Source organism: Centruroides sculpturatus, unplaced genomic scaffold, assembly GCF_000671375.1.
Source record: "Centruroides sculpturatus isolate CEXI.00-Female unplaced genomic scaffold, Cexi_2.0 scaffold1205, whole genome shotgun sequence".
Lineage (NCBI taxonomy): Eukaryota > Metazoa > Arthropoda > Arachnida > Scorpiones > Buthidae > Centruroides > Centruroides sculpturatus.
In genome coordinates this window covers 110,879-124,640 of record NW_019385402.1, presented here as the reverse complement: position 1 = coordinate 124,640, position 13,762 = coordinate 110,879, and the positions used below count along the sequence as shown (strand labels likewise).

Below are 13,762 nucleotides of genomic sequence, written 5' to 3'. Positions count from 1 at the left end.
TAAAAAAATCATATTTTTTTATAAGATAAATTTGAAAATTTTCTCAATTTTAATATTTTTAAAAATTATAACATATTATTATTTACAATTATAGTACAACAATAATTATTTAAACATTTTCTTACATTCTGCAATTTTTACTTTAGATATATGCAATAGAGAATAAATTATATATGATTGTAAATTAATACATAAAATTTGAATTCTCTATAGGTATTAGCAGTAGATGTAAAGAGAGAAACTCTTATAAACCACGTAAGAGATGTTATCAAGAAACCTCATATTGCTGAACGTTTGAAACGAGTTATGTGTCAAACTAGATTATGATTATGTACTTTTATTTAAAAATACATAGATATGTACTTAAATTTCATATATACATTTGATAGATTTTTAACAATTTTTATATAGTTTATATAATTAACTATCTAGTCATTTTTCCTATAAATTTAAGTATACAATGTAATATATATATATATATATTATTGTTTTCATTGTATCTACAAGATTTTATTTCAAGCATTCAACAAAATTTTATTGTTATAAATATTGCTAAATTTCATTGAAAATATTATTGCTTTGTTTCAATGAAATATTTTATAAATTTTATAAATGAAATATTTTAAACAATTTTGAAAATATTTTCTAAATTGTAATTGTAAATAAGATGCAATTATTTTGATATTTATTGAATGAAATATATGTCTGTTTATTTTTAACTTGTTTTTCAGAAGAATCTCTAATTTTTATTATTAACTTCTTTATTATTTAAACAGTTTTAAGTTAATCTTCACAAAGATAATTTATAATAACTACATTAATTTAGTCTTATTACCTGTACTTTATTAATCAGCCTGTTGGATGGCTGGCTGAAGCAGTTAAGACAAGAACCCTGGATCAGAAATTTATCACTGCAGTCTGCCATGGATTTGTTGGGTCTTGTCTCAACCAGAGTAAGATCACCCAGAATGGATTTGGAAAAACGTCCCTCTTAGTACTCACAGGATGAAGAGAGTTTTTTAAAAATGAAAATAAATCAGCTGGTTATTATTGATAACATCATAGGAATGCTGGGGAAAGAAACTGTAAATTACTGATCATCACTACTGTCCAGCATCATAAGAACATTTAAATGAATATAATTAGCATCACTTTTTATAATTAAAATCAGTAGTGTTATATATTATGTTTTGGAATGAGAATGCTTTATTTATTGAAATAATCAGTTTTTCTTAATTATTATTGTATATATATTCCTAATATAAAATTGTTACTTACATATTGTTCTATAAATTTATTCTAATTTTGTTTTTAGGAGTATAATTTGAATATGTGAATGTTATATTTATTGTTTGTTGATATTTTTGTTTTTCTGATTATGGTAAGTTATTTGGATATAAAATATAAATTTGTTTTCAAATATTTAATTAGTTTTTTATTTTTCTGTAAATAAAAATTCCAATCTATTAGTGGTCCTTGAATTTATTATATAATTTTATCCTGTCTTAGCAAATATGGCACTTTATTGTGACCTTTAGAAAGCAAACAACAATTAAAAAACTAAACTGTTAACATAATGTTACTATAGGTAACTCTAAAACGTGTATTCTCACAAAAGATAAAAATGACTTTAAAGAATCAGAACTCAATCAGGTGATTTATTTTCATAAAACATTATCATGAAAATGAGACCAATACACATTTATTTTATAAATTAAAATAAATCCGTTAGTAATTTTTACTTTAAGTTTTTTATATTTAGATATGTTAAATGTAGAGATAGACAGAAGCCCCTAAAGAAAAGTCAAGACAACTTTAGTGATTTTTTTACCGTAGTTTTTTGGTATTTATATGGAAGTGCAATGAAAATTATTTTTAAAGAACTTTTTCGTCTTTTTTGAATATAACTTGGGCCGAATGGAGAAATTTATTTGATAGAGTCCAACATGTTCTAATAGAGCATTAATTCCCAACTGATTTATAACAGCAGTGTGCTTTATGTTATGAAGACCATTTACAGACATCTCAACCGTAAAAACATCTATTTACTGCTAACTACGTGGGTATGAAAATATATTTTAAATAAAAAAAACTCGTTAATAAAGCCCGTAAAATAAACGTTACCTAGGGCTCTGGATAGGCATAAATTAAATCTCTCCTGCTTAGTCATATCATTTTAGCTATTGTAGGTTAACAAATTAACAGTGGTAACAGTGTTATACAGTAATCAAATGTGAAAAGTGACGTATTTTTGCTCGCCACTAGTGTAAAGCGCCGATGGTTGCTGTTGGAAGTGCAGCAGCTTGTGGTCAGCAACCCGGGATTATAGTCTAGTCCAGGGGTGGCGAACCTATTGCATGTCGGAGAAATCATCTGATAATTTATCATACAATTTCTGTTTATCATCCGTCTTTTTCTTTACATTTATTCCAATTAAAACCTATTCATTTCATTTCGAATAAGCACGCATAAATAATTTTTAAAGATAAGTACGGTTACTATAACGCACACTGACTCTAAAACGTTCGCCATCACTGGTCTAGTCATTGTTTTTTCTCTTCAAAAGACAGTACTATCTCAAAAGTGGGCCTCTGGTTGGTTAAAAAGTTATTTTCAGGTTTCCGGTACATTAATTTGAGAATCTCTATTGGATTGTACGGTCACAAACAGTATTTCTGAAACGTTGTGAAATTAAGGATGCCATTGTAAGCCGACAGGAAGAGCTAAAAAACTTCATCCTACAGCACTGGATGACGAGATTGATTTCGGGCAGTTTCATCTGCCGCGCCATTGTAGCCTGGTGGAACCGAATCCACGACAGGCCTGGAAAAAAAGATCCTCTTCGTGTCCGCGGAACGGAGGATAAAAAAAAGTTTTTGGATTCTTTCGCTGTACGCCGTTGTTTAATACCGAATGATTTTTCCGTCTACCCTGTGAGCATCAGGAAGATTTTTCCTTATATGCCAGTGGTGCGTTATCCTAAGGACAACTGCCCGGGGCCCAAAGCAATCTATACTAATATTCTTTAAGGTGAAGTTTGGATGTAGGAGGTAATCTCCGAAACTACTCATCCGAGACAATTACTTTGACGGGTGAGAAATAAATTCTTTATTTAAATTTGATATAGAGAAGTGACTGAAATGCCAAATCAATGAATTATTTCGTCAATCTTAAGGTTGTGCCTGTTGAAATTCTTTCATTTGACGATTACTCCAAATTAATGATCTTTGTCGGTGAATATTTATTTACCGTCTGTTAAAATTGTTTCTTAAACAATAAAGAAATCATTATCAAAAGTATTTTTAAAGAAACAAATTAAACTTTATAGAAATAAAACGTTTTAAAATTAATTTCTATTTTGAATTGCTTCGAATATAATAAACTACGTCATCCAACACACGTGACAGACTGCGGATAAATCATTAAGTAAATTTTATGAACTTCCACTTGTTATCACTACTGACGTAATAGCAAGAATAATGCTATTGTGTAATGAAACAGCTCTTTTATAATTAGAGGTAAGTATAAACGAGTCTGTACATGCTCAAACACAAGCTGAAGCAGCGCTCTACTCGCGTGCTAATGCTATTCTCTTCAGAGAAGACGTGGATTGTTTTAATATTTAAAAAGTAAAAAATATTTTATATTATTTTTTTGTACGTAATTTCCAAAACACGTATAATTTTTTGGAAATAATCCGTTTAAACTATGCTATAAACAAAAAATTGTAGGATTACTTACCGAGTGTGCACCGTTCGACGACGCCATTGCTTAATTAAGCTTGTTTTCGTCGCGGAGCAGCGCACCAAACGGCGGGCGCATTTTCTGATAAGCGAATTTTTCTGCGAAAAATTCGCTTAACTTTGAAGACATCATAAATAGAAATAATTTTTATGGCCGTTGAATAAGAAGTGTTACTTTCACAAGAAATGTATAAAATGTAAAAGAGTACTGTATTAGGCTTACAGTACCTAATTTATATACTGTACAGACGATAGTAAACCCAACTTACCTGCCTAAACTCTCCGTAGCGTGTAAGTAGTTCGGCTCCTCGTCCACTATTGGCCCAGATTCGACCAATCCTGTCGCGACACGAGTCGGCGATGACGTTTTACCGCATTTTACGAGTTCTTTAAGCGTCTTTATACGAATACGGTTGCAATTTTTTTGCCGCGATATACGAATCCGCATTATATGAACCCGCGTTATGGGGGTCGACTGTACACAACGCGGTTATAATAAAATATTAATTTTAAGTAATTCAAAGTACGTTCAAATATGAAAATAATCGTGCAATATGTATTTATATTTTAGAAAATACAAATTTAGCAAAATCTTTTTACCCTAAGATACATATTTTATATCATACAGTGTGTGTAAAAAGTCACTACAAGGGAAGCGGCGTTTCCACGGCTTCCAATGACGGCTTTATAACCGATTCTTGCCAATAGCCAATATGGAGTTGATAAGAAACATTAATAATCTGATTATTATCGTTGTTCGTCTTTTGGAAATCGAAGGAATGAATGCCAAGAGCTTTTCCTTCGGTTAGAACAGTCGACAGCTCAACAGAATCTTGTTTCAGCTTTACTTAGTTTATTTTCCATCTAAAAGTCCAGTAAAGAATCACTACCATTATAAAATCCACTTAAAAATAAAAGTGGATTGTTGTTAACGAACCTTTTTAAACTCTTTCCGCCTGTGAGCACTAAGAGGGCCTCCTTTAGCAAGCCCATTATGGGTACGGCCATGCCCACAATGAGCCGGACTGATGGTGAGTGATGGGGCCCGAACATATCCGGACGGACCACTGTTATGTATGTAAACCGCCAGGGGATGACCGCTACCGGGAATTGCCCCTTGACCTACTTAGGTCACCCCACACCTCCGACCTCGTGTGTGTTCTTTGTCTCAACGAGTTGTCTTTAGTTGTTTGTAACCCCTAGACCTGGACACGACGATACTATGTTATATTATATATGTTTACGAGTTATCGTTATTTTCACGAATATAACAACCACCCCCCGAAAAATTCCTGGGGATTTTTTGACCCGTCTAAGCTGCCATCTTAACCGCTCGGCCATGCTGTAATGAATTAAAAATTTCCTTGAATACAATCGTACCCAGCAAAAATAAACAAATAACGTAACCAACACCTTGTTGCTTGCTGAGGGAGTTTTATTAAAATCGAACGTTTTCGATCCACTTAACGGATCATCATCAGGCAAGAATATACGAAAATGGAATACATCATAAATGGAATAATAAGTTCAAAAATTCAAAATATCAATAAACTGATAACATATCAATTAATAAAAATAAAAAATAAAAAAAATAAATAAAAAATAATAAATTGTAAACGATACCAAATAATAAATAATATACTACAACGATTACACANCGCCGCCTTCCTCCGCGACCCTTTCACTACTAAAAATCTGCATATTCGTATTAAACTACTATAAAATAGTACGACATTTAATAGTTATTAATCCTGATTAATACTTTTAGTAAGTACTACAGATTTAATATAGAGATTGCATGCTTTTAACATAATTATTAACTAAATGTTATTAATTCTTCTCCCATTTTCGAAAATTCCAGAATTTATTCTAAATGTAATATCGCCGTCTTCCTCCGCGACCCTTTCACTTTTAAAAATCCGCATATAAAATAGTACGACATTTGATTGCTAATAACTCTGATTAACTCTTTTAGTGAATACTACAAATTTAATATAGAGTTTGTATACTTTTAACGTAACTATTAACTAAATTTTATTAAAATTTATTAGATGCCACTCCGACAGTTCCCTTGTTAGTATTAATGTGTAATCGTCGTAGTATATTATTTATTATTTGGTATCGTTTACAATTTTTTATTTTTTATTTTTATTAATTGATATGTTATCAGTTTATTGATATTTTGAATTTTTGAACTTATTATTCCATTTATGATGTATTCCATTTTCGTATATTCTTGCCTGATGATGATCCGTTAAGTGGATCGAAAACGTTCGATTTTAATAAAACTCCCTCAGCAAGCAACAAGGTGTTGGTTACGTTATTTGTTTAAAAATTTCCTCTTATTCATATTCTTCTGTGAAGTCTCTCATCTTTTCTCCACTTGAAATTCTATCATTAAAGTACACTTAGTGGCCATACCCATCTTGGATGACAGCCGGATAGCCGAGCTGTCGAGGTGGCAACCTACCACCATGGAGGACCGGGATTGAATCCGGACGGGTGGAAAAACTCCCAGATATTTTTAGGTGGTAATCCGTCCGGATATGTCAGGCTTCGTCCCTCATCACCTAGCTGAACCCATAATGGGTTTGCTAAAAAAGCCTCTCTTAGTACCCACAGGGCATTAAGAGAGCTTCTGCTATCCACTGCTAATTAATTTAACACAAGAACAAACACGGTGACGGCGAATGAAAATTCTTCATTTTAATCTTCTCACACTTTGTCCATCCATAGAATCTGCTAGCGGTTACTGCCCTCTGTTTCACTCTGGTTATTATTTTACAATTTGGACGAGACGTGATAATAGTCGCGCGAATCTGAAAAAAGAATAAAAGAATAACCCCAACTTTCCAAAAAAAAAAAAAAAGGTAAAAAAATATTATTTACTAAAAGGGCGAGATGGTCCGGGAACGGCCGGGATGTAGCATAAAAATCGGGCCGTATGGCCAGCCTATTTGTTTAGTTAGGAAAACTGAAAAATACGTATTTAAAACACAATAAAAACAAAGCGAGCTGGTATTTACTGTGACGAACGTTTCCGGATCCTTTAACCTATCGGGAAGACCCGACACGGAATTAATGAGTAATCTAAAGGATACGAAGCGAAATGAGGAATCGGTTTCTTGTGGAAATTTTGAAAAGTTTTTGTCGACGAGACTACTAATATCGTTAATACTGTACTGTATTATCTGATGATAGCAAGATTATCGATATTCCGAGTGATGTATATAGCGAATGTTGTTTAGAATATTGAAATTTGCCCCGAAGTAAGTAGAACAAAATAATAGAAATAATGAATAGAGTTTACAAAAATATAAATATTAAACAATTTAAACGTGTCGTCTTCGAATTTAAAATCAAATTCGTAAGTTATGCAATAAAAAGAACACGTGATTGTGTTCTGGTACCAGTACATTTAAAATACATTCAATTGTAAAACTGTAAATTTATTTATAGTGAAGATGTTGATTTGGATAGAGAATTATAAAGAAATTAATAATACTCATAAGATTCAGTGGTGTTTATGTCAAATTCAGCATTAGAACTCAATTATCAAATTTTTGTATTAACTTTATTAAAAATAGTTGCTTATATTAAACTGTTTTAAATTTTCAGATTTAAAATACTGAAAATGGATTCTAGAGCATATACAGATATAAATTTTAAAATTAGAGCAAAAAACAAAGTGTATGAAGGCTTAGAGAAAGGTAAAAATAACTTTAGTTATAATTTAAAATTACTTTTGAATTAAAATTGTATAATAGTAAAGTTACATACTTTTCTTATAATAGAAAAAGGAAGCTCTTGGGAAGGTCCGTTTTATTTTATTCAAGCTGCCGATACACAATTTGGCATGATAGAATCTTATATTGAAAAAAAAAGTGATTCTTGTTGGGATAAAGAAATTGAATTAACAAAAAAAGCAATTTCTGCTGTAAATAAAATGAATCCGAAACCAAAATTTTTCATTGTTTGTGGAGATTTAATTGATGCTCTTCCATGCAAGTATAAATTTATAATACTACTGCATGCATATTATTTTATCTGAAAATAATTAAATGTGTACCAATTTTTCTTATGACTAATTTGATTATAATTTTGAATACTTGCTTCTTTTGATTTGTAATTATTCAAAATTATGACTTTTTTAATGATAAAATTTAGAAAATAAATTTGTAGAATATACTTATGTTTAGTCATTCTAATCATATGATATCACACTCAGTAATGGGATGTAACTTAAGTAGCATAAATTAGTCAGTCATTTTGACCATTTTTATTTAACATTAATAAACATTGCATTCTTTTAATTTACTGGATGTTGATTATGATTATGATGATGATTCATTATTGAATTTTTACATTTTATTACAAGTACATTTATTTTAATATTGAAATTTTATTATTTGTACAAAATATTGGATTGACATGTTCATAGCATATGTATTTGCTACTTTTTATGTTTTCTGACCAAAAATTTTTTCAATACTGATCATCTATGGAAGTTTCTATATTCTTTGAGAAGAGATGATGTATATTAGAATATGAACTATCTCATCTAATAAACATTTCAATCAGAGGCCTTAAATTTTATTCCAGTAAGGATCTTCAGGTCTGTATTTTCAATGATGAAATGATTAGATTGAATAATAATAGTTTTTGAAAAATTAAACAAAAGAAATTCTTGAAATACTATATATATATAAAATAGAAATAAAAGTAACAGTAAATATAAAAGTTAATAGTGGTACCAAAGAAATATACAGACCTGTAAGATGATTCATAATTGAAGTTCAAAAACATTAGTTGAAAAATATTTTTTTGAATTAAACCTTATTGGAATACTATTTAAATCTTTTGATTGAAGTGTTTATTATATCATTCCAGGTGTTTTAACTCCTTTATCTCATCTAATCTTTAATTTGAGGTTAAATGTTTAAAATAACATTTAAACTCAAATTAATGAGCATACTTTGTTTTTGTAATATTAATCTTATAGATCTTTATCATTTGTCATCTGAATACATGGGCTATATCATTGGTCTCAACATTATTATATTCATGATTATATTCATTGAACAGTCTATATGAAATTGCATGTATGGTGATACTGTACACACACCTTCTACAAAATAACTAATAAAAAGAAAATTGAAATAATAAAATAACATTTGAAGTGAATGTGTTATAGTCAAACGACTGTGTGGAAGTAGATTAAATCATAATTAATGGAAAACAATACATAAATAAAATTAACTTTTATTTTTTATATAGTTATAAATTTCAATAATATTTGTTTTAAATAGTTACTCCTTTACGAACTGCTCAAGAACAAGATTTCAAAAAAGTGTTTGCAGAATTGGATTCAAGTATTCCTTTAGTATGCATTTGTGGAAATCATGATGTTGGAAATACTCCAACTTCTGAAAGCATTGAAGATTATAAAAATAAATTTGGAGATGATTATTTTGTATTCTGGTGTGGTGGTGTAATGTGTATAGTTTTGAATTCTCAGTTTTATAAAGATCCATCTGAGGTGATTATTTAAGACATTTCTATTAAATTATTTTGGAATTTTAAAATAATTATGAATAAAATATTTTAAATAGGTAAAGAATTTAGCTTCTGCACATGATAAATGGTTAGATGAGAAACTTTCAGAAGCTGCTGCTGGAAATTATAATCATATTTTTATATTTCAACATATTCCATGGTTTTTAAAAGAAAGTGATGAAGATGATGAGTATTTCAATATAACTTTGGACTTACGAATGAAAATGTTGGATAAATTTAAAAAAGCAGGTATGTTATTGTATATGTATATACAGTAAAACAGTATTATAAATTACTAGTATGTATACAGTATTTACCAGTAAATATTTTTAGAAATAATTATTTAAATATATATAAACATTTATTTTACCTTACCAATATGCATATATATTAAAATTCCTGTTTAATAACTTTTCACTTTCCTATTAGTTATATCTGATAGATTAACTATTTAAATATTTCGGATCCAATTTGAAAGTTTTGATATAATTGTAAAATACAGAATGCTTCAGAAAATATAATTATTTGTATGAATTCTGTTCTTTTAATTAACTTTGAATAAATTTTATGACAACATTTGATGATAAAAAATCATTATAAAATATTGTTATAAAATTAGAAAAACTTATTAAAAATATTACACTGTTGTAAACATAGATTTGATTAATCATTTTATAACATGCATTTGTGTTTTATTTAAAATTAGTTTTGCTATTTTATATTTAGTTACTTTAGAACTCTAAATCATATCTTAAAAAATATTAAATTATATATTAGGTGTTTCTGCTATATTCTGCGGTCATTATCATAGAAATGCAGGAGGATTTTATAAAAATATGGAGGTGATCGTAACATCTGCTGTTGGTGCACAACTTGGAAATGATAAATCTGGATTTAGAATTGTTAAAGTTTTTGAAAAATCTTACCAACACAATTATTATTCACTTGAGGATTTGCCAGAAAAAATTCACTTAAATTGATGATAATTAGTTTGTGATAATAGAATATATTTTGTATTTGTTAATAAATTTGTTTGAATATTTGACTATTTGAATTTTAAAAAAAAGGCCCACCAATGGCCAAGTGGTCTTTGTATCCTGAACACTGAGAGTTCAGTCATGGGTTCGTGCCTCACTCGGACGGGCTGGCCATGTGGAATTTTCCAGGTTTTCTCCACATTCTGTAATGCCTAAATAGGGGCCAGTTTCCCTTAAAAGACCTCCCGGAAGGCATTCCCCTAGGCACATCACCCAAGTGTTGCATTGTCATAACTAAACAAACAAACATTTTTTAAAAAGTTTTTGGTTCAAATCAAGTGATTTGTGACAAATTAACTTATTGTCTTTCACATGAATATAAATTCTGTAATTTACAGCATATAAGCTATACCACAATTTCAGCACAGAATACTTCAGAAAAAAGTATTCAGTCTAAGCCATCCCATACCTTTGATATTTGACCCCAAATGTTTTTACTGTATTTTCATTAAATAAAGTCAAATTGTAATGTAAAAATAATAATATGTGTAATTAAACAATAGCATTTTTATTCAAGAGTTGGACTAGGTAGAGATTATCTGTGGCTTTTGAAATCCATTTGGGGAATTAATTAGTCTTTGAAAGTTGAAACTACATAAGATGCAGAGAAATTGCTTTTTCATCAAAAGTTGTGTCATACATGACTTGAAGAATAATATTCAAAATTAAAAACTAAAAATAAAACAACTAAAAAAAACATAAATTACTTAAACAACTGAAACAAGTATATTAAAATTTGTTTTATTTGTGTTAAACTATCAAAAAAACTAAGGATTAAAAATATATACAGTTGTCCCTTGATAATCCGACAGGTATGGGACCAAAGGTGTGTCAGATTACCAAAAGTGTCCGGATTACCGAAAATAATTACATATTTCGCATTGTTTTGCTAGCAGTAACTTACAATATTCTCTACTCCAACTGTTCGAACAGAACTGCTCACATAAAACACACAAAAGTTTCCGGATTACCGAAAATAATTACATATTTCGCATTGTTTTGCTAGCAGTAACTTACAATATTCTCTACTCCAACTGTTCAAACAGAACTGCTCACATAAAACACATGAAATGTGTGTCATCGAGTAAGAATTGGATGGGGAGATTCACATTGCGACATGCTCTGTGCAAGCAGACACGTAACGGAGACGGGTACCTTGACGGGAGGTGCGTCGGACTACTGAGCATGTCGGATTAAAAAACATCGGACTATAGAAGGACAACTGTATTTAAGGATGAGTGAACTTCACCAAATTTCTGTGGAGTCAGAATATCTAGCATTATCTATAAAAAAATCTTAAATACAGATTAAGCATTTTTTTTGCAACATAATTCTTTCAAAGTTGTTATTAAATTTTATTGAAATGAAAATTTTTAATCTCTTAGAAAACAATTTCAAAAAATTCTTGCGAAAGCATAATCATAATTTATCAAAAACGTTTAGTGTATATATTCTTATTTTTAAATATGAATTCAGGCATACATGAACACAAACACACTTAGATACCATGCATATACCTATTCATGATATGAGAAAATTAAACTAGATGTGTTCATGTTTTCTGTAATTTCTGATTTACATTTTTTTTAAGATACTGATTTATCATTTAAAAACAATTTAAAATGTAATAATTAAAATCAATTAAATGTAACATTAATCAATGATATGGTTTTGTAATTTCTTTTAAATATGCTTAATTGAGCTGGTTGCTTCAATTAGAAAATTATCCCTATCAATATACAGTATAGTGCAAAAAAATAAAATAGAGTTTTTATTAAAAATGGAGTTCGCCAAAATTATTTCTTTTTATTGAATTTTAATCTTTGGTTTGGTTTCATCCCAGTTCCAGAATTTAAATGATTTCATTTGGCTGCAATTTGAAAAATTGTAGATCTATAAATTTCCACTATAAATCAGTCTGTCCTTCCTTAATCTTGGGAATGGTATTAGATGAAAGTCAAGACCAGATATGGAAAGCTTAGGGGCAGGAAGCTCCAGTTATATATGAATTTCTGGTATGGACCAGAAATCATGTGATTCCATTTCAAAAATTTTCCTCAGAATAGAGATAGATACATGATAGCATGACTTCATTGTTAACAGCAAAAGTATGATATACACGGGTAAGACACTATTAAACTTAGGTACATTGTGATGAAAAATTGCAGCTTGGCATTGTGATGATGTCACAATAAATAATTACTCATTCTAATATGTTTTGTAATTTTAACTTACTAAAATTTTTATTAAATTTTGATTAAATTAAAGCACAAACAGTTTTTATAGTACAGTACAGGTACATTCAATTACAAACATAATACATTTTGATTTGTTTGTAAAGTATAAAAGAAAGATTCATAAATTTAATAATAATCTTTTATTTTTGAAATAGCTTGTTTTTTAGTTAAAACAGAAATGAAAAAATTGGCGAATGATGTTTTATAGTAATTCAAATGAATGATTTAAAATTTAATTAACCTATAACAATGAAGCAGATTTTGGCCAAGCATTTAGTATTGCATTCTACTCTCTGAATGATGAGTTTAATTTTTGATTTTTCTCTCTTCTCATTCTGCTATTTAATTATATTATTGTCTTATTATTAATACTGTACATCAGCTAACTATTCTTTCATAATTGTAAAGAAAAAATGAACAGTTATTGAAAACAACTTTATTTTCATTAAAGTAATTTATAATGAATATATGATATAGTAATGATGATAATAGTTATAGTATTGTTACAACAAATATTTTGCATTGTTTAATAGTGTCATTGAAAAATTCAACTTTCTTGTCTTGGAAAGTAACTTAAAAGATTCTCAATACAGTATATGTATATTTAAAGCATAAATTATATATCATAATATTTGCTCCCCATTCTCTTAGTGTATATAGATACACTAAGAGAATAACATCGTCACAGAAAAAAACCTATACCATTATTGATTCATATATAATGATGATTTCATATTTATTTACAATTTAAAATTATCTTTTTATTAAGAGAATTAAGATAAATGATTTAACAAATTACAAATTAAGAATATAAATGCTTGTAAAAAGCAATAACTATAAAAATATGAATCTTTACAGAGTTATATGATTAATGGATTAAAAATATTAATACAGTAATACCCCGAACTTACACGATAGGTGGGACCAAGCGATAACCGCGTAAGTCGAATTCGCATAAGTCGGGGTATAATTTCCCAATTTGTGTAAAATCCAAGTCGGATGTATGTAAGCTAATAAATGTTCTCGTTAATCTTATCTCGTCTTTTGATTTGTTTACGGTTACAAGAAATCACCACATAGAGTCTCCGTAGATATAACAAACACAGAAATAAATAACACAAAATAAATTGTAGCTATGTGTCGATTCCACACGACACATCCGAACATGTAAGCTGAACAATAGTGTGGG

The 13,762-nt window shown here is 29.1% G+C and overlaps 1 protein-coding gene across 4 annotated transcripts in view; it reads left to right on the top strand.

Annotated features, from left to right (window-relative positions):
- The window catches only part of LOC111638570 (serine/threonine-protein phosphatase CPPED1-like), a 30,335-nt gene extending 19,340 nt beyond the window's left edge, over positions 1-10,995 (top strand). The window contains exons 1-6 of one of the 4 annotated variants that reach the window (XM_023384300.1): positions 5,843-5,861; positions 7,362-7,453; positions 7,538-7,747; positions 9,053-9,282; positions 9,356-9,548; positions 10,077-10,995. In XM_023384300.1, coding sequence (XP_023240068.1) covers positions 7,378-7,453; positions 7,538-7,747; positions 9,053-9,282; positions 9,356-9,548; positions 10,077-10,279 — 912 coding nt within the window. In that variant the 5' untranslated portion in view covers positions 5,843-5,861; positions 7,362-7,377 and the 3' untranslated portion in view covers positions 10,280-10,995. Of the gene's footprint in view, positions 1-213; positions 304-5,842; positions 5,862-6,789; positions 7,013-7,125; positions 7,264-7,361; positions 7,454-7,537; positions 7,748-9,052; positions 9,283-9,355; positions 9,549-10,076 lie in introns of those variants that run through there. The other 3 variants (XM_023384298.1, XM_023384299.1, XM_023384301.1) reach the window with 3 other exon arrangements.
- The last annotated feature ends 2,767 nt before the right edge of the window (positions 10,996-13,762 follow it).